The 23,068-nt window shown below is 35.8% G+C and overlaps 2 protein-coding genes across 2 annotated transcripts; both read right to left on the bottom strand.

Annotated features, from left to right (window-relative positions):
* Positions 1–106: 106 nt before the first annotated feature.
* On the bottom strand, positions 107–4,994 carry LOC111785369 (O-fucosyltransferase 27-like). The gene is made up of 10 exons (XM_023665783.1): positions 4,507–4,994; positions 4,207–4,291; positions 3,091–3,161; positions 2,915–3,003; positions 2,581–2,824; positions 1,766–1,878; positions 1,612–1,702; positions 1,409–1,537; positions 744–1,297; positions 107–659 (listed from the first exon to the last, which is right to left on the bottom strand). The coding sequence occupies exons 1-10, from the start codon at positions 4,702–4,704 to the stop codon at positions 215–217; spliced, it is 2,019 nt and encodes a 672-aa protein (XP_023521551.1). The 5' UTR covers positions 4,705–4,994; the 3' UTR covers positions 107–214.
* Positions 4,995–12,157: 7,163 nt separating this feature from the next.
* Positions 12,158–21,669, bottom strand: LOC111788576 (kanadaptin). Its single transcript, XM_023668953.1, has 12 exons — positions 21,057–21,669; positions 20,782–20,867; positions 18,391–18,470; positions 18,118–18,173; positions 17,005–17,053; positions 15,694–15,840; positions 15,457–15,552; positions 14,784–14,897; positions 14,500–14,630; positions 14,046–14,281; positions 12,836–13,684; positions 12,158–12,750 (listed from the first exon to the last, which is right to left on the bottom strand). Exons 1-12 carry the CDS (start codon positions 21,461–21,463, stop codon positions 12,701–12,703), a joined length of 2,301 nt encoding a protein of 766 aa, XP_023524721.1. The 5' UTR covers positions 21,464–21,669; the 3' UTR covers positions 12,158–12,700.
* Between the last annotated feature and the right edge of the window lie 1,399 nt (positions 21,670–23,068).

Raw genomic sequence — 23,068 nt, 5'->3', positions numbered from 1 at the left:
TCTACACCGTACAGTTCCTTGGGCCTTGGTTTGGGCCTCCGTTTTGGGCTCAGGCCCATCTAAACCCTAGTAAATTACTATTTTACCCCTACTCAAGAATTGGATGATGGACATCTCAAAAACAAGATAAAACCTAAAATTTCACAATTTTACAAAAATTTTCAAATATTGCCTTAAAAACAAAGAAAATTTACAAAACTGTTGCTATCAATGGCTATCTCTCTCCTCCATCAAGTTCTTCTTGATCATTCAACAGAATAGCTTCCTTGCTGTTCATATCTCCACTTCCCTCCACCCGGTTTTCGCTACTGTACTTGAAAAACGATTCCGACGTTGGATCATCTTCGTCGCCATCTTCTTCGTTCTGCTTATCTTTTGATTGCATTCCCGACTCGCTTCGCATCCAACCACGACAATGCTGCACAGCTCCTAGACCACCACCAGCAGCCTGAGCTTGCAATTGAGCTGGGTCCTGTCTCGAGCAAGAACATTCGGGAACTGGATGAGATAGGAACGATATCGATTTTGATGGTGTTGATGCCTCCATAAGTCCATCAAGTATTGATTTTCTTAGATGTCGACGGATCGATCTCAGCCATGTATAGTTCGCTTGATATAGGTGGTCTCTGGTTTCTGCTAACAGAGTTGCTACTTCTCTTCTGCATTGACAACGAGGATGAAGAAAACAATGAATCTTTAATCATTAACCATTGGCACATACATGAATATAGCGAAGACGATACCTATCGGGTCGATATGTTTTAAGGGAAGCTGACTGATAAAGCCTATGGCCCATCACCAAACTCGCGAAATTTGGATGCCCCTTGCCATCACGGTCGAAACCAGGGATAAAAACGTCGGCTTCAACGGATATGAAGTAATCTATAGCTTCCCAAAGCAATTTATGGGCATTGGTTCTCAACTCAATCACAGTACTTTCAGGCTCAATGTCACTCTCAGCTACCCAACCCCACCAGCCTTCTATGTTATGTGGGTACTTTGGCCTTGCCGGAGGTGGTGGCAATGGGCGAGGACGTGGTCCGTCTGTCTTCCATGCATCAGGCTTCTGCTCCTTTGAAATGTAAGGTGGAGACCTTGGATAGTTGCTACCGACGTTGATCTCGCGACCGTAAAGCCTATTAAGTTCCCATGGGGAGCTAAGGGAAGTCCTGTCAACAACATTCTCAAAGATAGCATGGAGAGGAATCAAGGTTCTTTGTCCACCAAAAACTTCTCCGCCCGACACGTAAATAATGGTGTCCCATGAATATCCATGAGCTCGGAGAAGAATTCCGACCTATAAAAGGAGGATATCCATGAGCACTGCCGATCGACAAGCAACAAATTACTTCTCCGTTTCGATCTAACCATTTGAACCAAACAATATCAGCTTAACCTTATTGCTTACCTCTTCTGGCATTAGAGGACATGAACCATTGAGTCGTTGCTCCTCAGAATTCACTGAAAGCTTCCCCTTGATGATCCCGCGCCTTCGCATCCACGATCTTTTGTGCTCAATGAGCTCGTTATGTACATCCTGGATTTCATTTCGAATCAAAAGCACATATCGAACGTCAATAATGTTATGTAAACAAGATTCAAATAATGTACCTGGAACAGTTCAGCACAACCGTAATACGCTAATGCCTCCCGTGTCATCCCAGGATAGTAGGCTATGAACGGCCTGCCTGGAGCTCTAAGCCTACATGCAAAGTTAGGTGTAAGAACAGTCTCAAGAACAGTTCAAAATATTTCAAATATTTACCTCTGCAGAATTTTGGTGGCAAGATCCTGAACTTCCATTCTGAATCGAAGAGCATGAAAAGCAACTCTACATCTCAATCTCTGGTACTCTTCGAGATCAGGCGGAAGGACAGCCTAAACGAGTACAATCAATGAGTTTCGAAAGAATTTTGTAATGTAAAAACCAAGCGTTCATGGAAAATGAAAATGAAAGAATATTGACCAAAAGGTCAGATCCCACATCGGTTGGAGAGGAGAACGAAGCATTCTTTGTAAGGGTGGAGAACAAAACATTCTTTATAAGGGTGTGGAAACCTCTCCCTCGCAAACGCATATTAAAAACCTTGAGGGGAAACCTAACAGGGAGAGCCCAAAGAGGACAACATCTGCTAGCGGTGGGCTTGGGCTGTTATAAATGGTATCATAGCCAGAAACCGAATGATGTACCAACGAGGAGACTGAGCCCCGAAGGGGGGTGGACACGAGGCGGTATGCCAGCAAGGACGCTAGGCTCCAAAGGGGGGTGGATTGGAGGTCCCACATCGATAGGAGAAGGGAACGAGCGCCAACAAGGACGCTAGGCCCCGAAGGGAGATGGATTGTGAGATCACACGTCGGTTGGGGAGGAGAACGAAGCATTCTTTATAAGGGTGTAGAAACTTCTCCCTAGCAGACGTGTTTTAAAAACCTTGAGGGGAAGCCGAATGAGAGAGTCCAAAGAGGACAATATCTGCTAGCGGTGGGCTTGGAACAACGTCATAATAAGATGTGTATTCAGCATATCTGATCAAGAGAAAGTTCCAAATATAAAGAATGAGTGCAAAGAGCATTCCTTACCTGCATGCATCCACCATCAGAGACAACTAGTTCAACCACCAAGTGCTTCTTCAAAACAGGAAGTACATGGCGCCGATAGAAATACGGAGATGCTAAGTACGGTGCTTTAAATCGCGGGATCTCCTTTTTCCTCCGAGCACCTTTAAGATTTCTCGGAAGGGTCTTCACGATTTTAACGTCTTTCGACAAGGCCGTGATGAAATGGTCCTCACTATAGAGGTAAGCAAAACTCTTGAACTGGGAACTGCAAGAAGATAACAGGACAACTTCAATTAAAAAAGTGCTTTTTCGAGCCATGAAAAGTAGTAGTAAGATAAATCATATCAGTTCAAACCTGATTCCTTTGCTGCTCGTGGTCGATTGAATCTCGGGAATGACTAAGGTGGCATTAAGTAGCCGAGCAACGACAACAACATCACAAATCTAGAAGACGAAGCATGCAATTCCTTCAATTTTCTACCATAACCTGATATTAATATCATAAAAGAGATCAAACCATTACATCCTTACCGAATTCCTGATCTCATGGAATCCGCCCTGTATCCGAACAAAGATGAATCCATTTGATTGTAATGAGGGATCTGCTGACATGATTAGTTCAGGAATGCATCGTTTAAAACACGTCATTAACGAAATTCTTATTGGATACGAGAGGGAAGGGGAGGAGCTACTAGTTTAAAATCAGCTCTGCATAGTTGAAAGGCAATGGACAAAGCACGTCAAGGAGAGCAACAGGAGAACATATTGTTTCTAAGATTCTGATTTAACAAGAGCAATATAAATAAAACTATAAGATCTTGAAGAAGAAGAAGAAGAAGAAGAACCTATCACTTAAAAAATAACCTTACTCTATGCAGACATAACCGAAGCAAACGCTCTTAGCTAGAAATGTATATGAATACCACCGCTAGCAGATATTGTCCTCTTTAGACCTTTTTTCCGGGTTTCCCCTCGAGGTTTTAAAACGTGTCTGCTAGGGAGAAGTTTTCATGCCCTTATAAAGAATGTTTCATTCCCCTCTCCAACCGACGTAGGATCTTACAATTCACCGCCCTTCGGGGCTCAGCGTCTTTGTTGACACACCGCTTGGTGTCCACCCCCCTTCGGGGCTCAGCCTCCTCACTGGCACATTGTCCAGTGTCTGTCTCTAATACCATTTGTAACAACCCAAACTCACCTTTAGCCGATATTGTCCTCTCTAGACTTTCCCTTTCAAGCTTCTCCTCAAGGTTAAGTTTTTGACTGCTTATATTGCATTTCTTCATCATGTCTAGGTNCTCTCCAACCGAGGTGGGATCTTACAAGAATATTATATACGAAAGCATAAACATAAACTATAGATTAAGACAATTTAACTCCGCTCAAGGGCTTTAAATTAGTCCCTGAACTTCTAAACTGTCTATTTTCGGTCCCTAAACTATCTAAATACAATGGTCAGCCCCTAAACATTGCATAAACAGTATTTTGGTCCTTGCTGTAAACTTTTGGTTCATAACTTCAATAAAAATCTAAACCTATTACGAACATCAATAGCTAACCTAACACGTGATTTCAAAAGGCAATGAAGATTTAAAACTGATTCAAGCTCTCTATATGAGGAAAATCTGTTGCAGGAAGAGGGCATACCAGGATAATGTTGTCTAGGATTAGCATCAGGATGCAAAGACTCCAGCTGCCTAACAGGGCCCCAAAGCCGTCTAAACAAAGGACTCTGAACCAGTCAACAACAACAAACATAAGCTGATGCAGCCAAAAACAAGCTGAACAACAAGATCCCGGACACAAATTCATGAGAAAATCAACGAAGCAGAGCAACCCAGAACCCAGAACCCAGATTTGAAGCTATTTTTAAATCGTAGCAGAAACCCAGAAGTAAAGATCTCTAGAAACAAAAATGAGAGATAGAGATAGAGATTGAGATCTTACATTTGGGGGGAAAACTGCATGTTCAAAAACGGGTCTCCACGAGAAGATTGTAACAGAGGATTGAAACTCAGAAATACCCTCTTGAGTAAACCTAGCAAGAAAGAAATGGGTGAAGAGGGAAAACGCTGAAAGAACAATACCCACCAAACCAACCCATTTCATCCTTGATTTTATCACCATTTCTCCCTTCCCTTTCATTGCCCCTTTAAATCTCTCTCCCCACAAAGAGGAAGGAGCAGAGCAGTGGAAGAGTGGAGTGAGTGAAGCAGGACAGAAGGAGAAGGGGCAGTGGGGCGAACAAAATTGCACGCGCAAAGCAGATCAAGCAAGGGCCTATTCTTTTTCGTGGGTGCACTGATTTAGGACATTACGCGAGATACCACATGATTTTGGACAAGACGAAGTAATAAAGGATGGCGCTTTGACGAGCAGCAGAAGATTGTACCTTTTTGCCTTTAAAACTTCAAAGTTGGGCGATCACATGATACCAAACCCCTTTTCTTTTTTTCTTCCTCATGGATGGATGGACAACTTTGTGGTTATGGCTTTATAGCTTCTTAGATTTTTCTCTCTTTCTCACCTTGGATTCAACAATTTTTCAAACACTTATAGTTTTCTCTCAATCTTAGTAGCTAAACACCCACTATTCCATGTTTAAATTATTTACTTAATTAAACTTGATTATGTGTTGATAATGTTACCACTAAGAGATTGTGATAAAATTCTATGATTTATGGTTGAGTTGGATTGAAAAAATCTTTTGAACTAACTGAAATTCTAAGTTGATTAAGTTAGTGACCTAACAATCCAAATAGGGTTCACTGTTGAACTCAACCCAACCCAACCCTCTATTTTTTTGATTGGATTGTCGGGTTATTTCTTCTTTTAATTATTTAAAACATTAAATCTATAAATACTCGAACAATCATACACCTACTCACAAATAATTTCGTCTCTTTTTTTAAAAAAATTATTTCGGAATAGTATTGAGAAACGCCTTGAAAAAAAAGAAAATGAAAATAAAATGATTAGCATTTAGGTTGGCTATAAATCAAATCTCATTATTTAACCATTTATTGTGGGACAAATATGGAATGATTAGCCTTTTTGTTGACTATAATCAACCTCTCATTATTTTCCCTTTTTTTTTTTTTATAACACAAATAAATTCCATATCTTTTGTTTTTAGTTTAATAATTTGTAAGTATTTGGTAGAAATCATTAAAAAAAAAAAAAAAAAAAAAAAAAAAAAAAAATTANTTTCATTCTTTTACCTTATAAATAAATAATTTATATTTATTTTAACGATATCACAAAAAAAAAATAGAATTACTCGCATGAATTTAAAAATTATCGATCTATCTCTCGTTTAATTTAAAAAAAAATAATAATTTATTTTAAATTTAAAAAATTTTAATTTTGTTCTAACATTAAGGACAATATATTATTAATAGGTGTATTTTTATATACGAGTACAAAAAATGTTTTAATATGAAATATATAGCTAAAATAAGTTTATATTATGTGGGAGATTATTAAATTTGTCAAGATTCTGTTTTGCCACTCTTGGAGAGGCAATATTTTTTGTTCTTTTTTTTTTTAATTATTATTATTTTTTTCATAACCCACAAAAAGCTAATGAGAATAAAGGGAAAGTGACAAGCTTGGAAAAGTGTTATGTTTTTAGAAAATATTAAATTGCATTAAATTGCATTAAAATAAAGTGGAAATAGACCATATTGTTGCTTTAATTAAAACCATGATTTCCCTAAGTTATATGATATGTATTTATGATCACTTTGGTGGGATGTTTTGTCTTTTTTTAATTTTTAATTTTTAATTTTTTTTTAATTTTTTTTTTTAATTTTGCTTGTGTTCTATGATAGCTCAATTGGGCCCAAAGCCCACCTACTTGATTTTACAATTGGGCTTTGGCCCAATAATATCTTTAATTTGAAAATAGAATCTTTATTGTATTGAATGTAATTAAGAATAATTTTAATTTTAATTTTTCTTATTTCTCATTTTGTGTTTTTTTTTTTATATCAAACTTTGCATACACAAAACAATTTTAATTTTATTTAATAAAGAAAAACATAATTTTTATCACGTTTTAGTACTATTAAAAATTTTAATATTACATAATTTATTTAAATATTTTGCTTAAAAACTTGTATATTATGTCTAATTAGCATTAACAAGTTTTTGAATTTCTAATAAGACTAAAATAAAAAATAAAAGGAATAATTAGATCTACGATTCACTGGATTCACTGGAACGTGTAAAAGATGGTACATGAATGACCCAAGATCACGTTTAAATGAGAATATTAAATTATGATGAAAACGTTATAGTTAAGCGTCCTTGGCTTGAAACAATCCTATGTTGAGTAATTTTTTTCTAAAATCACGTTAATATAGAACAAAACATGCTAAAATGACTACGGTCGATTATAGAATCAAAGTCGTGATTTGGCCGAAAACGAGAAACGTAATATTTTCGGTGCATTAATTCATCTAATACAAATAGAAGTATTAAAATCTAATTGACTTCCCTGATATGAACAATCCAAAAAAGCACTCAACTTTACGGCCAATTCCAAAGTTTAGAAGCTTCAATGCTACTAACAGTTCTTGTGCTTATGCATATCTATATATGACATTGTAAGCTACAAAAGGGCTACACTTTCATGCCCTCTCTTAATGCATAGGTTCGTAATTGTTGATCGGTGGCTTGCGGTGAGCCCAATCCTTATAGTCTCTGTGCATCAAATTGGCTATCTCTCTAGCTGCCTTGACAAGCCTTTGAGTATCTTCATGTTTCTTCAACACCCTCTTTGAATGCCTCGAGCTGATACTCTCCTGTAAAAGAAACAACACAATTAGTTCAATTGGCTTGATATCATTATCTTGAGAGAGGGAAAGAAAATGACCTGATGGTTAGGTTGAGATGTTTGAAAAGACTTGTTCTTGCCTGCATCAAACAAAAGTATTGATTTTGGACACGTTTTTTGAAGCAATTCTTGCATAAAAATTGGAACTTTAGGGAAGAACAATTCATGGTAGTGTAAATTTGTAAATTAATCTCATTCATAATCATATATATAACATGAAACCAAACAAAGATCCTATGAAAAAGGGTACAAAAATGTGTTTTTTTTTTCTTCCTCATTTCCCTAGCTAGCTAGCTACATAACTAAGTGATTAGTTATGTTTAGGAGGATGGTGTAAAGGGCCTTTGTAATCTGCACCAAATGTTACAAAGCCAGCAAGATTGAGCTTCTTAGCATCAACATTTTTACAATTTTTGATACCCAATTTTTTTCTATTGACACCAAAATCCTTCTTTTGATCTTCAAAGTTGCTATCATAGTGGTTTGCACCTGAAATTCTTGAGCTATCTTGAACTTGTTCATCATCTCTCTCATCATTCCTCATCATTCTCTTTCTTCCATTCCCCATTTTCCTCAACCCAATGCCATCAAATCCCACAAGGGTTTCCTGTTAAAAACCAAGTAAAATCAAAATTCGATGGTAAGTGGGTCGTTTCCTTTCGAAATTAGAAAAAGTTAAGAGCTTGATCAGTCACCTCTCGGAGTAACGATTTAGAAAGCTCTACGTTTACAACAGGTATTACTGGTTCGACAGTGGCATCTACAAAGATTTCAAAAAAAGTAACGAATGAAATCGGGAACGGGAACGGGAACGATATTATATGAATTGCAAGGAAAGTAAGTGTAGATACCTTGTAGAGCATGAGAGAGAGAGTGGGAAAGGGGAGACATTAGAAAGAGAAAGCAAATGACTAAGCTCAAGATCTTCTTCTTCTTCATAATGGGTGAGTTTGATTGTTTTGACTTTGAAATTTTTTGATCAAAAGAGAGGGGAAAAGAGTGAGATCCTTGAAGGGTTTTTATAAAGAGTGTTGAGGTTAAAGGCAAAAGAGTCAAAGCTTTTCTAGGGTTTCCAATCACCATAACCCTAAAAAATTGTTTTTTTCTTCTTGGTATCTGCATAAACTTAGAAAATCTAAACAAAGATTCAAAATAAAACAAAACCCAAGTAATAATTTGTGTCATAAGAAGAAATTTTACAAAAAAATGTGTTCTTTGATTCCATATAGCCTTCAATTTGAATAAAGTATTGATCTTTGTTCAAAAATTCAAGCTTGGGTTTCCCATTGCCATGCAAACTATATACTAAAAAAAAAATTAATCACTAACAAACAAAATCATATTGCATTTAGGGTTATTTCTTTAAGGTTTTTTCAGAATCACATGCTGTTAATTAAGGCTATGGTTTTTTATATGTATATTATGAAGAGATATGGTGAAATATTAGAATAATGTCAAGTTGGGAAGGCAAAACAAAGTAGGGGTCTAGTGAATGTAGGTAGGTCAATGGTTAGAAGTGGTCTAAGACAGAGATTTGGTCCAAAAAACAGGAGATTTACATAAATGGGGAATGTTGTTTAATGAAAAGTGAGTTAATTATGGTGTTGTTTTTGTTTAAATTAATGAATATGTGTCTGTTCTTTTTCATTCTTGTGAGGGTTTTTTTTGTGGTCAAACTTTCTTTCTCCTCTTTTCAAGTTTTGGAGCATCAGAATCTTTTTGGGTGAACTCAAATTGTTAACACACACACACACACACAGCTGTTCTTGTTTCTTCTTTATAAGACCAATGTTACTTTCTCCCCCAAGAACCCATCATTTTTTGTTCATGTATTCTTTGTGTTTGTGTTTCTATTTCAGTTTCGTTTGATTCAATTCGGTTTTGTGTTATGAATTTTTATAAACATACGTGTGAGATCTCACGTCGTTTGGAGAGAGAAACGAAGCATTTCTCGTAAGGATGTATAAATCTTTTCTTAGTAGATGCGTTTTAAAATCGTGAGGCTGATAGAGATACGTAACGGGCTAAAACAGATAATAACTACTAGCGGTTGCCTCAAGTTGTTACAAATGATATTGGAACTAGACATTGGGTGATTTGTTAGCGAGGACGTTGGGCCTCCAAATGGGATGGATTGTGAGATTATATGTCGGTTGGAGCGAGAAACGAAACATTTTTTGTAAGGATGTAGAAATTTTCCCTAGTAGACGCATTTTAAAATCGTAAGACTGATAAGATACGTAACGGGCTAAAACGGACAATATCTACTAGCGGTGACATTGAGCTGTTACAAATGGTATCAGAGCCAAACACTGAGCGATGTGTTAGCGAGGACGTTGGGCCACCAAAGGGGTGGATTGTGAGATCACACGTCAGTTGGAGAGGGGAACGAAACACTCCTCGTAATGATGTGGAAATCTCTCCCTAACAGTGAAGTTGATGATGACATGTAACGAGCTAAAGCGAACAATATCTACTAGCGGTAGGCTTGAGTTATGGTACCTAGAGGGATTGAACATTTGGATATGACACCTAATGACTTCAACATGTTCTTTCACCTCCTATAACATGGTCAAGTTACTAACTTGTTTTGACGTACTTCGATGAGTGAAAATTATCTCTATAGACCAATATAAGTCATTTTAATATATTTTGTCATCGTTTACGTTCTTTCTAACAAAATTTACAAAATGTCACCTAACATAGAATTCAAGCGAAACATACTAAACTTTCGAGTTCTTATGATTAAATCATCGAACATAAAAGTTCGAATCATTTTCATTCATATACATTTGATATGAATAAAATATAAATCAGTTTTGATCAAAGTTTAATGTATTATAATTATTCAAATTATATATTTCAAATTTTACTAATGTTTGACATCGAATTGTTGTCATTTATATATACATTTGTCAGAAATTGTTATAAAAAAAAAAAAAAAAAAAGGTAGATTTTACTATAAACTCGTGAATAACACACTTTTTATTTTATTTTAATTTTTTTGATCCATTTTAGCATGTAACATCATGATGCATGGTTCGATAAATAATATGTTTAATATAATATAATAAACTATATAATAAAAAAAAAAACAATATAATAGTTCATAGAGGCATAAGTGCATGCACTTTGGGTATGGTAATAATATTTTAGTTTAACATTATAAATCTTTGTTTGTATGTCTATTTATGAGGTTTATGATTGGACTACATCTTAGAGGTTTGATTGATTTACTTTTATTTGAATCAAGATTTGAAATTTAGTTTCGGCACCCGATGATCCCTGATTTAACATGGAACCTCCTTCGATACAGATCAATAATGTGCACCAAAGAATATCGGGATCATTAGATATCAATCAACCTGTAACAGTCTAAGCCCACCACTACTAATCGATATTGTCATCTTTGAACTTTCCATTTTGAGCTTACCTTCAGGATTTTTAAAACAAGTCCGGTAAAGAGAGGTATTACACTCTTATAAAGAATGTTTCGCTCTTCTCTCCAATCGATGTGGGATCTAACACGATGAACGCTTACCGATCGAAAAATACGATTTTTTTTTTAATTTAAAAAGGGTATCGTTGGGAGAGAAGAATGAGGGAAACAAAATTAAAAGCATGAAATTAAGAGGCTTTGGGAAACAATACAAGTGAGTTTTTATCGAATTACTAAATAAATTATTATATAAAAACATGTCTTTAATTAATTAATTAATACAATATTTAAATTATACGAACATTAATGTTTTTGGTTTGGTTTGAAGAACACGAGGGCGTGGCCTCCCAAGTTCTTGTTTTTTTTTTCTTTTTTTCTTTTCAACCGACAACTTTCTCTCTCTCAAATGAATAACTAACCAATTTTTTGTTTTGTTGTAGATTTCTTAGATAAATTCTAAACTTTTAATCTTTGTTTCTTATTTTTGTTTATAAAGAATGATAAGTTCTCCTTTTCAATCGATGTGAGATCTTACAGACTCCTTAACTAAAAGTCGAAAACACAAAGATTGATTTATGGTTCCATGGCAAGAAAGGGTAATGATCTCGAGAGTCGAGGAAAGATATGTGGTGCAGAGGGAAGACACGATAAAGGGAAAGGTTACACTTGGAAACATAAAGGGAAGGCCACGTTCTTCGTTCATCCATCTCCCATGCTTTGGATTTGTGTCTCTCTGCAACGTTTTTGTCGCTTTAACAGCCACCCTTCACCGCCCCACAAAGATTAACAAATCCTCTTAACCCTCCAATGGCTTATGGGAACTTGGGATCACTATCACACATCATGGATTTTGGATATGCATACAATTGCTTCCCTTGTACGGATGTCAACCTTTTTCTAGAACAACGCTGAAGCTCACGATAACATGTAATGGATCAAAATAGATAATATTTACTAACGATAGACTTGACTGTTACAAATAGTATTAAAGCTAGACACCGAGCAGTTTGCACCAAGGACGCAGGGCCCTCAAAAAGGGTGGATTGTGAGATTACACATTAGTTGGAAAGAAGAACGAAACCTCTCCCTAGTAGACACGTTTTAAAACTATGAGACTAATGATGATATCGAACGAGCTAAAACGAAATATACTTGGTAAAAGTATATACGGTGGAGGATGAGTTGGAGTTTAACTAAAAGCTTTACCAAATATTCGGAGAAGAGCATGATTTGAAGTCCCACAATTTCCAAATTTTCTTATGACAATATAATTTCAGAACATATTAGGCGACTTCAATCTCCCAACAACCATTTCAAAGTATCAATGTAACTCGGGGAATGCCTCAAAGTATAATTCAAACATGTTCACGGGTAAGAGTATGGTACATGAGATCTTACAAAGGAGTGAATATAGTGAAAAATCTATAATAACCACCAACAATGTTACTATTCCATACTATCAGCTGCGCTATTACTGGAAGGTTGTTGCAAGTCTTTCAAGGTGTGTGGACAAAAGAACAACCCTTGTATGTAATGTTACAATAAATCTTCTAGAACAAGAGAGCAATTTTTCAGGCTCTCCAATTCCCTCCCTTTACCCAGGTATATAGACAAGAAACTTCTCCAAGCTTGCTAGTTCCATAGTTCATGAACATCTTTGCCTGAGTTCCATCTTCTTTTATTACAACACAAGGCTTTCAATTATAAAGCAGCAGCCTCACTACCTTTGTTTTTATACACTGGAAAAAGCGGCTAAGATTGATGAAATAATTTACGGGCCAGTGACCAATGCATCTTTCTTGAAAAAGTAAAAAAGGGCGAGGCCGATCTCAGATCAAAATGTTGTTAGAAACATGGGGAAATTAGTAGCCATAACGCTCGTTTAATGTTGTCCTTCCATCGCCTGATTGTCCTGCGAAGTGAACAGACAACTTAACATTAGAGAGAACGAAGTTTCAAAGTTAATAGTAGGCCACTGTATTCACTAAAGAAGTTACCTTCAGGAGGTACCCATGAGTCATAATCAGCTTTTGTATCTAGAAATGACGGTTTTTCGGGACCAAGTACCCTCTTGGACTTCTTCTCATTCTTTTTTGATCTGGTTCGACCTGTCGGGCGCTTGCTTTCATGTCGATTTTCCTCCTCATCTGATCCATGATACCCTCTTTGGTGCTTTAACAGCAAAGCCACAGCATCCTCTGCCTTAAATTCTGCTCTCTCTGCCTCCAAAGATGATGTCGACTGTTGAGAGGCATCCAAGTTACCGTCAGATTGATCTTCTTGCTTCCGTTTTCTCAAAATCAAACCAGGGGCAGCACTCTCAATCACAGAATCCACATTTGCAGGCTTATTATCAGAACTCTGAAGAACGTCTTTCCTGTCTTTGTAGTCAACAAAATCATCAGATTCTTGTATATCCAATGGTGCAGCATCCTTTTGAGTTTCCTCAGATTTCAGTTCTTCGATGGCCCCAAGCCACTGGGGCTTAACAACAGTGTAACTGATGGTCTTTTTATCTTTTGTATCATCCACAACTTTTTCAGTAACTGACTCATTAGGTTCAACACTTTCCTGTGTGGTTTTAATTTTTTGTTTGGCATCTACCACTTGTTCTTTAGATTCACCGTCTTTTACTAGTTCCTTCTGTGGTTTCCCATTAACAGATGCAGGGACTTTAAAATTTTCAGGCTTTGCTTCTAGATTTGAATCAATTTTCTTGGCTGAAGTTTCCCTTTTCTTGGCTGCTTCTCCTGATGGATCAGCAATTTTCAACAGGTACAAAATTCTATCTAGTTCTGACTGAAGAGACGATAGTTCGTTCTGTAGTTTGGTGGTTTTGTCAAGCACTGCCAACAATAATCAAACCAGCAACAGCAGTCAGAAGAAATGTTTTCTACTATTATGCAAGAACATAAGCATAAAAATTGCAGATAATAGCTTTCAATAAGTGTTACTCACAATAGTTAAGGTCTCAGTGTCACATCCTTCAAATTTAAAAGGTAATATATTAACATGATTTTAATGTTTACTACTGAGAATTAATTTTAGCTGCAAACACTGTGTTGGTAGTTATATACTATGCATAATCTATATGAGCATGGAAATAACAAAATAAGAAAGTAACACCCGCCCTCGAGCTAAAAAGGAACAACCAATACTTGTAAAACAGCACACCAAGGTATCTATACTTATGTCTGAGAACCAAACCTAGCTGAGATGAAAGCCCTGACATGTAAGCATCGAGAGCATCATTGCCAGAGTCCAAATCTGTATGTGATTCCATTTTGTTCTCCTCAATCAAAAGCAATCTTTTTTTTTCATCCATTTCTTTATTGAGGGCATCTCTCTTATCAAGAAGAGAATCAGCTGTTTCAATTGATTGATTTTCACCAGTTTTTTTATGTGAAGGCTTCTTCGTGCGGTCATAGAAGTCATCATCATCACTGAAAAAATAACAATAAACAGAACATAAATTTCATGGAAGTCGCTATGCATTCTCTTATACAATAAAAGGCCACCATAATACTAGCATATTGGGTCAATCGTATTCTCACTATCTCAATAATATAATTATAACATATCTAGATTTATAGTACAGAAGCATACAAATTACTAAATGATTCCCCCTTCCTCCCTTCCACAACACTTATTTGGGACGTACCTTAAAAGTTCTTCATCATTTTCCATTCCTCCTTGCTTCTTACCAAGTGATCGAATCCCAGAACGAGCTCCAAGGCTTTCCCTAATACTATCATTCAGTGTCTCTTCCAAGTTTTCAAGTTCTTCCATGATCTGCCAAAATTATTTTTAGAAGAAGAAACAATTAAAATGGTGCTGTGATAAAGTAAAAATAAAGAATCAAATCCTAGTACTGAAAATGGTAAGCATTGCATAAAGCAAAAATAAAATAAATAAGAGTACTAATTCTGGGCTATAAATTTTCACCTGAGTAATTCTTTGTTCATTCCTAGCAATCTGAGTTTGCTGCCCTTGCGTCAATCCACCTTGAGAAATGTCTTTAGCACGAATTGCATCAATTTCTTTCTTCATGTGAGAAATCTGTATCCAACATGCATGTAGCCCTTGTATAAGTGCACCAGTAAACATATAGAATAATAGATAAGGAAGAACATTATAACAATATTTTTTATCATAAAAACGAGTTTCTAGAGATTTATGGTGCTTATTCAACATCAAAGCTTCCATCTGCTAGACATAGCTTGACAGCTAAGAAATAAGAGTCCTTGACATTCTTGTGTAAACATCTCAGTAAAATATGAGAAATAGAGCAAGTTAAGAGCATCTATAATATGTGCCACTGATGGAATAATCTTTTTTTAATGGGAAAGGTACGTTTATTTAAGAAATCACCATACCAATTACTGACAAAGTGATGATGAAATGTCTGCCAATCATTGAGTAAATAAAATAAATAAATTACAACGAAATGGAAAAAGAACAAAAAAAACTTTGGGAAACAAAGAAAGATTCTCAAAGATAGTAACTTACATGTAAGGCTTCCATTTTGGAATTTTGTAGTCAGTATTGCAACGTATAGTAGAGAAAATAACGATCTTCTCAAATGATTTAAAAACCAAAAAGGATGATATTGACTAACCTTTTCAGTTCTTTTTAAAACCTTTTCACGAGTTTTTTGCTGCTTTTCTGTAAGCTGTCCTTTGTATGTTTGCCATGTGACTTCATCAACTTCATCCTAAATAATCAGAACACAGCAAAGTACTCAGCTACCAAAACTCTAAATCAAGGAAACATGGTCAAGTTTAAGTATAACTAGTAATCTAAGAAAAATCTGACAAAGACCCTAAATGAGTTTTTTTGTTGATTTTGCACAAACCTCAGCCTCTTCGACAGCATCTTCTCCCATGCCCCAAGATATTCCATCAGCGAGAGATGCTTCCTGTCGGGCTCGTCGAAGTGAAGCTTCTCGATCTAGTGTCTGTTCTCGAATCTTAGCCTTTTTTATCATGGTCAAATCTGATTCCTGGTGTTCAGTCCAAAATAACTCAACTAACAACATATTTATTCAAATCAAGATCAAGTTGTAAATAAACCTAGATTTTAACTGAAAGCAACTGCATGCAAAAGCTAAAACAAGGATGCACGGCAACACACTAGAGTAAGAATTTGTAGCATTTGATTAGCTAAGATCCTAGAACTTTGGACATATTGTCTCCTGAATACTCAGGGATATAGTTGTACAGAACCGATCCTGTAGAAGTAGGGACATTAATTTGGTTAACATGTTTGTATATGTATTCAACAGATGCCATACAACAATGCTTCAACGCCTCTAGAATACTTAAACTAGAGTGTTAAAATTATTTATAATCCTAGTTTTGGACATGTGCATATTATTTTTTTTTAAAAAATTTACGTATGTAAGGGTAGCATATTTGAAACTTATTTTCTGCGAGGACCTATAGTTTTAATGAAGAAAGAATACACCAAAGAAATGAAATTTAATCCTTCAAAATATATTAAAAAAAACCAAAAAAAAATCTCTGCAATATAAATAAAAGAGGAGAAATACATAAGTCCAAATAAAAGAAATTAAGTATGAAACCCTAAAATGTGTTAAAATAAATAAACACGTTAATAAACACATTTGTTTCCAATGTATCCGTGCCCTAATTTTCTACAACATGTCATTGTGATCATGTCATATTTGGGTTTTATACTGTGTTGGTCCTTCTAAGCTAATATTCACCATTCGCTAATCACCCTCTCCATATCTACATCAATGAATTTTAAAGTAGACCCATCCACATGAGTTTTTTAACATGTTACTTGAGAGAAAACAAATCTGGAAGATTCCCAAAGCAAAGGCGTAGTATGATGGTCCTTTTAAGGTCCTTCTAAGCTAATATTCACCATTCAGCAATCACTCTCTCCAAATCAACATCCATGAATTTTGAAGTATTCCAAATTCTTAAACACGCCTTACCATAAGAGAGAACAAATCTGGAAATGAGAAATTTACTGAAAACAAGGGCATAGTAGTTGACTAGAAGGAAAGGAACTGTCCATTATAATCAATGACACAAGCAGTAGACTGAATGAATACAGGTAGATTAGAAACAAAAGAACGGAGTTCCAAGAACCTTTTTAGTGGTAAATGAAAAAAAAAATGCTAAAGGAAGCTTACAGGTAGCATCAAATGATTTGGCCCTTGAAAAACGTACAATCGAGATGAACTGCAAATGAACATAAAAAGTCAGAGTTTAAGCACAAGCTGAACTGAAGCAAGAGGAGATTTAAAAAAAAATTAAGAATGCGAACAATACAACCAGACAAATCAAGACAACATTGTCTTTTTTCCATGAATATCAAAAAGATTGGAGGAAGGTTTGAGATTCTTCCGTTTAAGTTTGCTCTTGAAGAGCAAGCTCTAAGGAATTTTGTAATTATCCACCTTATAGGTGAATCTCAAGGGAAAAGCACCCACAACGTACTACCCTTCTAACCTACAAGGGTTCTCCAAGTCTTCCTTCGCAGACCCTTGAGCAAAGCTATATTCGCTATAAAAGGTTTGAGCATACAGACTTCATAAATTACCTATCTCAATGCTTCTACAATGGTGAATGAATCATCATGGAATTAAAATCTAGTAACAATTATGGTATGCTCCCAATCTCTTCGTGAGAAATCTATTTATTCTTTGTACTCCAATCTTTTTCCTCGAGTCCCCCTCACTTTTCCCCTAAATATCTAATTTTACCTTCCCCTGTATTCTTCTTCCCTTTAAAATTCAATCATTTTTGCTTGAATTTTCCCACTCTAAAATTGTTCTCTTTATATTATCCTTTCCTTCTTCCCCATTAACCCCTTTCGCTGTTGGTTTCTTCCAAATTTGTTTTTACTATTTGTACCAGATATTTCTCCTCTCCCTTTAAACAAACCATTTCTAACCAAAAACTTTCCTTCACCTCCTCTTTACCAGCAATATTCTCGAAATCACCCAACATCACCCACTACTCACTCCAACCACCCTTGTTAACCTCCATCAGAACTGCAATTCATCTCATAACTCCAATGGAGATGGTAGAAATTTCCACGAACCATCTAGAAAGATTTTATTTAAGTTCTTGCCAAACAAAAGGTTTCGACATTAATACCATCCTTGAAACAACTACTGTTCTACTGAAGAAATGCTTGTTTTCCCACTACAACTACTAAACGACATGGAATCTCAAAATGAAAAACTCCAATAATCAGACATTTCTTACTATAAAAAAATGGCTAATGAAGAGTTGCTTACTGGCCAAATCGAATGACATCACCAACATGCAAGTCCACAAAAATCCTTTTCTTCACCTAAATAAAAGAACGGAGAAGTTCATCAGAAGATAAAAGAAAATCCATCCCACTTTATCGATCAAATATGGAAAAACAAGCAGGAAAAGCCATCGCCAGACAATAATAATAAACCTTTCAGGTTTTTCTAATAGGGAAGTTGAAACTGTGAAGAAGATTAAAGATTGATACAAATACCAATTACCAAGAATAAAAAGTAACTAAGAAAGATCCATACCTGATTCTTGTTAATAAAAGTTCCATGAGTACTTCCAAGATCATAAAGGTATGCATCTCCACTACTTCTAAACTGGAGAACTACAAAAGGAAGACAATATAGTAAAATAATACCATATTCTGACCACTTAAATTATTCTTTAATAAAAACATACAGTCAATATATCATTCAACTATATATAAGACCTAGCATCCTTGAATAGCTATAATTCTTTTGTAGACAAATTAATGGGTACACCTTGGAAAATAACTTAATTGTACTGTTTTCATGAGTTAAATAATATAGTAGTTTGTCTTGAATCATTTTAAATATAAATTTTAAAATGAGAAGTAAGAAAAATTGATGAAAATAATATATAGTGGCAGGAAAAAAGGGCAAAAATGTCTAGTTTCCTATTCAATGTTCCTTGTAAGATTCAAGGATGATAAGGGGAATACTGTTTCTCAATCTACCTCCGAAGTCTTAATGTTGTAAGATATTGTTGGTACATTGCCTGATATATCTTTCTTTTTCTATTTTGATTTAAGCAATTTACCCCACCCCAATTTTCACCCACCTCGTACATCTAGTTTTTACAACCAATGATATGAGATGAGAGCCTCGAGAGTACTTCCTATCAACAATGATGTCAATATCCTTACTAAGGGTCAAGCCCTTATAGTGTTCTTGTTTCTTTAATTCCATAGTCCTATGAAAACCCTAACCAATTATATAAGAACAACCCTTATGGATATGCAAACTCCTAGATCACAAATGTCAAAGCCCTCAAATCAAGATGATTTCATCCCAAATGATTGAAGCTCTTGGGAATTCGACCTAACAACCTAATTGAAGAACAAGACCATTAGATCTAAAATTTCCAATAACTCCAAAACAATAAGGAATTACCCAAGGAAAAGTAAAATCCGGATTACCTTGTTGATCAAATATCTCAAGGCAAGAAAACTTGTTTGAGATTCGAATCACTCCGCAAATAAGATTGATCAAGTCAAGCTTCAATGATTCTAAGCATGTAACCTAAACTATGTAGAATCACAAAGAAACTAAGCTCTAAGCTAAAAGAAACCACAAATACTCTTTATACTACATTTTCTAAGTCTATTTTACAAGACAACATACATGGCTTTGTCTAGCCTCAAAATGAAACAATTGACCTTCCATGAGGCATTCTAAGAGTTATAACTTTCATACTCTAGGACCATAATTAGCCATTATATAAATGTAACCTAAAAGTATATAAAAAAGTCTTAAAATTGAAAATACACTAATGAAATATCATAAATCTAGATTTTAATCATTCCCCCAATTTTTAACCATCCAAGAATAAATGAAGCCCCACTTGAAGTAGCTTGAATCCATTGTAGCATAAATTTTTTAGTGCGACATTAGTTGCCGCTTAAGCATATCTTGTGGTAATGTGAACAACATTATTTTCTTATCGATCCATTTTTCCCCAAACTATTTCATAAAAAGAAGCCTCACCATTTAAACCTTAGAGCCCAAGGGTTGAGGAGAGCATCAAAAGCTCTTTCGATATTCAGACTCTTGTATAGGCATTCTACAATGCTTAGTATTCTAAATTTTAAGAAACAGGAATTTGGATGCTCGCCCTTTGAGCAACCAACTTAATGGCCTTAATGATATCATATGCCTTACGGTTGCTAGAAATGATAAAAAAAAGTCTCATTTAGCGATGACAAATAAATCATGTACTATAGATGGAAAGTATAACATAATTCACAACTTGCAAGTTTGTCTTACAGAAAGCCACGATGTTGCTATCCTACCACTGAAATAATAGCACTAAACTTCTATCTTTAAAGAGAGAGCGAACCGTTTTAAAAAGAAGTCAAAGGAAGGTGCAACATCCAGAAAGATCAATTTTCAATTGAACATAATAGATATTTAGATCTTAGCTCAAAGCACCTATATATTATTACTGTTTGTTAATTAAGGCAGCTTAGAACTAATGGAGAGTGGAGAGCCCTCTGACATGACACTGAGAAATGCATTGTTAAATGTATAGAACCCTGATGATGCTAGAGAAACAAGGATTAAATCCTGTACATGTAAAGTAGTATGGAACCTTCACGATAGAATGCAATGATATTATAATAGATATGATAATTGATAAAGGTTCCTATGGTGTTACATGATAATACAAGTAATCCCAGGGAAATGCAATTACAGTGTGTGGAAACTTAACGGTTCCATAGAAACAATGATTAAATCTCGTACATGTAATAGTCAATGATAATCGCTAAAAACTGTTGAACCTAAATTTACTACTGTATAAGTTCTGCATTGAAGTTAATAAGCTTGAAAATCCTGTGATAAGAACCCTACAATGTTCATGTCAACTAATGTAAGTATAAGTGAAAAGTTGGCTACCAGCGTGAAACCGAGAAATGGTTGGATGCTCCAGAACAAAATCGCAGAGATCCACACGTCCAAACATATAAGCCCCCTTCTCATATCTAAAACCATATAAACAACTCAGTGACCAATATTTGACAAATAAAAGAACAGTAGGATATGATTTCATCAAGACCCAGTATGAGAAAAACAATATATCAGGCCGTTTCTCGAAGTTCCCAGAATTTCATCTATCTTGAGAAATTAATACGAAGTTGTAAAAATTTCTTTCAAACATTCAACGGACTTACACATCAAATTGATCAATAATGCATCCATCCTTCAGAACCTCCAAATAGAAACGATGGGAGGGGGCTCCACTCCAAGAAGGAATGGTGTATGGCACCGCTACGCTCTGGGGTTGCTTCGGAGCCAGTTCCACAGCTTTATCAGATGGAGGAGTGTCTGGAACCTTATCAACGGGTTCTGAAGCATCAGAATTGACCGAAATCACCGATGATTCATCTTCTTGAGTTGCGGTCGGGGCAGGGGGGTCAGAATCGGGAGGAGTGGGATTTTTTGGAAGAGGAGGGCCCATGGTGACCTTCGTTTCCGTTGAAGAAGAGGTTGAATCTCCCTCAAGGGTTCCGGCATCAGAATCCATAGGAGAAGCGGAGGAAGGGTTTCTAGGCGGTGGAGGTCCCATTGCAGTCGTCATCTCGGCGTTCTAAAAGTGACAGCGGGAGATACACTATGGACGAGTGGTTCTATGATATATAAACCTTTAGTGATCACCGCCAGATGGCGCTTAACTCACCAGTCACCACTCGCCGTCGCCGGAGTTGCCCTGTGTCCAGTGGTGAAAATCGACGTCGTTACTATGCTGAACAAGAGATTCTACACTCGGATGGGAAATTCGGTATTTTTTTTTTTTTTTTTTAAGATACAAAAATATCTGACATCTTAAAAAATAAAAAATAAAAAATAAAAAATATTTTGGATCCAAAACATTAAAATTGATTAATTTTTAAAAATTAAAAAAATACTTCATTTTCAAAATTTAGAATATATTTTGTGATGCCTCCCTTTTAAAATTTTAGTAATTTAATTATTAAAAAACAATATTCATTTTCCTTTTCGATATTCAGTCATATCAATTTTAAAGTTAAACATAGTTCGTCTGAACTAATTATATATTAGATAGCCTCCTGGGAAGTTTCATATGAAACATGTAAATATTGACCGACATGTTTAAAAAATTTGTTATGTTGTAGAATAATGTCGAGATCATCAAATGTCAAATTTTGATTCAAAAACCTAATCCAAATTTTGGGTATAGGATATTATATCTAAGCATATCATTCATTTGACAGTCAAAATTACGTACGTACACAGAATATTTCTCATTATCTTCAAATCATTAACATTCACGTACTTTGACTTTGGTGTTTGATCGACTTCGAAAAACGACAACACAAAAATGTGTATAAAGATCGAGCTAGATGACCGGACTAGTTGAACTAGTTGGAGAGGGCAAGCTAGACAAAGAACCAAACCTTCCAAACTTCCTCCAGCATCTCGTGTGTACATCTATTATAATGCCATCTATCTTAGCTAAGACGAAGCTTCATTTTCAACCCAACTTGCTTCTCTCATTTCCAGCATTTTATGACTCACGAGTAAGGAGATGAACTTGTATGGTTCTTTCTAAACGGTACATCATGACGAGAGGTTTCCACATCCTTATAAGGAATGTTTCGTTCCCCTTTCAACTGATGTGGGATCTCACAATCCACTCTCTTTGGGGACCCAGCGTCCTCGTTGCACACCGCTCGGTGTCTAGCTCTAGTGCTATTTGTAATTGCCCAAGCCCAACGCTAGCAGATATTGTCCGTTTTAGCTCGTTACATATCGTCGTCAGCCTCACGATTTTAAAACGTGCCTGTTAGAGAAAAGTTTCCACATCCTTATAAGGAATGCTTTGTTATCCTCTCCAACCGATGTGGGATCTCACAATCCACCCCCCATAGAGGGCTCAGCGTCCTCGCTGACACCAGCTCTAATACCATTTGTAATAGTCCAAGCTCACCGCTAGTAGATATTGTCCGTTTTAGCTCATTACGTATCACCGTCAGCCTCACGATTAGGGAGAGGTTTCCACATCCTCGTAAAGAATGTTTCGTTCCCCTCTCCAACCGACGTGGGATCTCACATTCTAAGAGAGAACTATTCCCCCGTACATTCAAAATTAGTCAAAACCAAAATTTCTTCGACATACAATTAGCACAAACCATTCAAAAATCACTATAGATTCAGCAGGAAA

This window comes from Cucurbita pepo, chromosome LG02, assembly GCF_002806865.2.
Source record: "Cucurbita pepo subsp. pepo cultivar mu-cu-16 chromosome LG02, ASM280686v2, whole genome shotgun sequence".
In the NCBI taxonomy this organism is placed as follows: Eukaryota; Viridiplantae; Streptophyta; class Magnoliopsida; order Cucurbitales; family Cucurbitaceae; genus Cucurbita; species Cucurbita pepo.
Note: the sequence above shows the minus strand (reverse complement) of the source record. Positions and strands in the feature narration are given on the sequence as shown.

Bases quoted from the DNA above. Each gene is read 5' to 3' on its own strand.
- LOC111785369 (XM_023665783.1), bottom strand. From the start codon at position 4,704: ATGAAAGGGAAGGGAGAAATGGTGATAAAATCAAGGATGAAATGGGTT. The intron at 4,292-4,506 runs GTAAGATCTCAA...TGACTGGTTCAG, and splicing joins ATGCAGTTTTCCCCCCAAAT to AGTCCTTTGTTTAGACGGCT. The intron at 3,004-3,090 runs GTAAGGATGTAA...TTCGTCTTCTAG, and splicing joins TCCATGAGATCAGGAATTCG to ATTTGTGATGTTGTTGTCGT.
- LOC111788576 (XM_023668953.1), bottom strand. From the start codon at position 21,463: ATGACGACTGCAATGGGACCTCCACCGCCTAGAAACCCTTCCTCCGCT. The intron at 20,868-21,056 runs GTAAGTCCGTTG...ATATGGTTTTAG, and splicing joins ATTATTGATCAATTTGATGT to ATATGAGAAGGGGGCTTATA. The intron at 18,471-20,781 runs GTAGCCAACTTT...TTCCTTTTGTAG, and splicing joins CATTTCTCGGTTTCACGCTG to TTCTCCAGTTTAGAAGTAGT.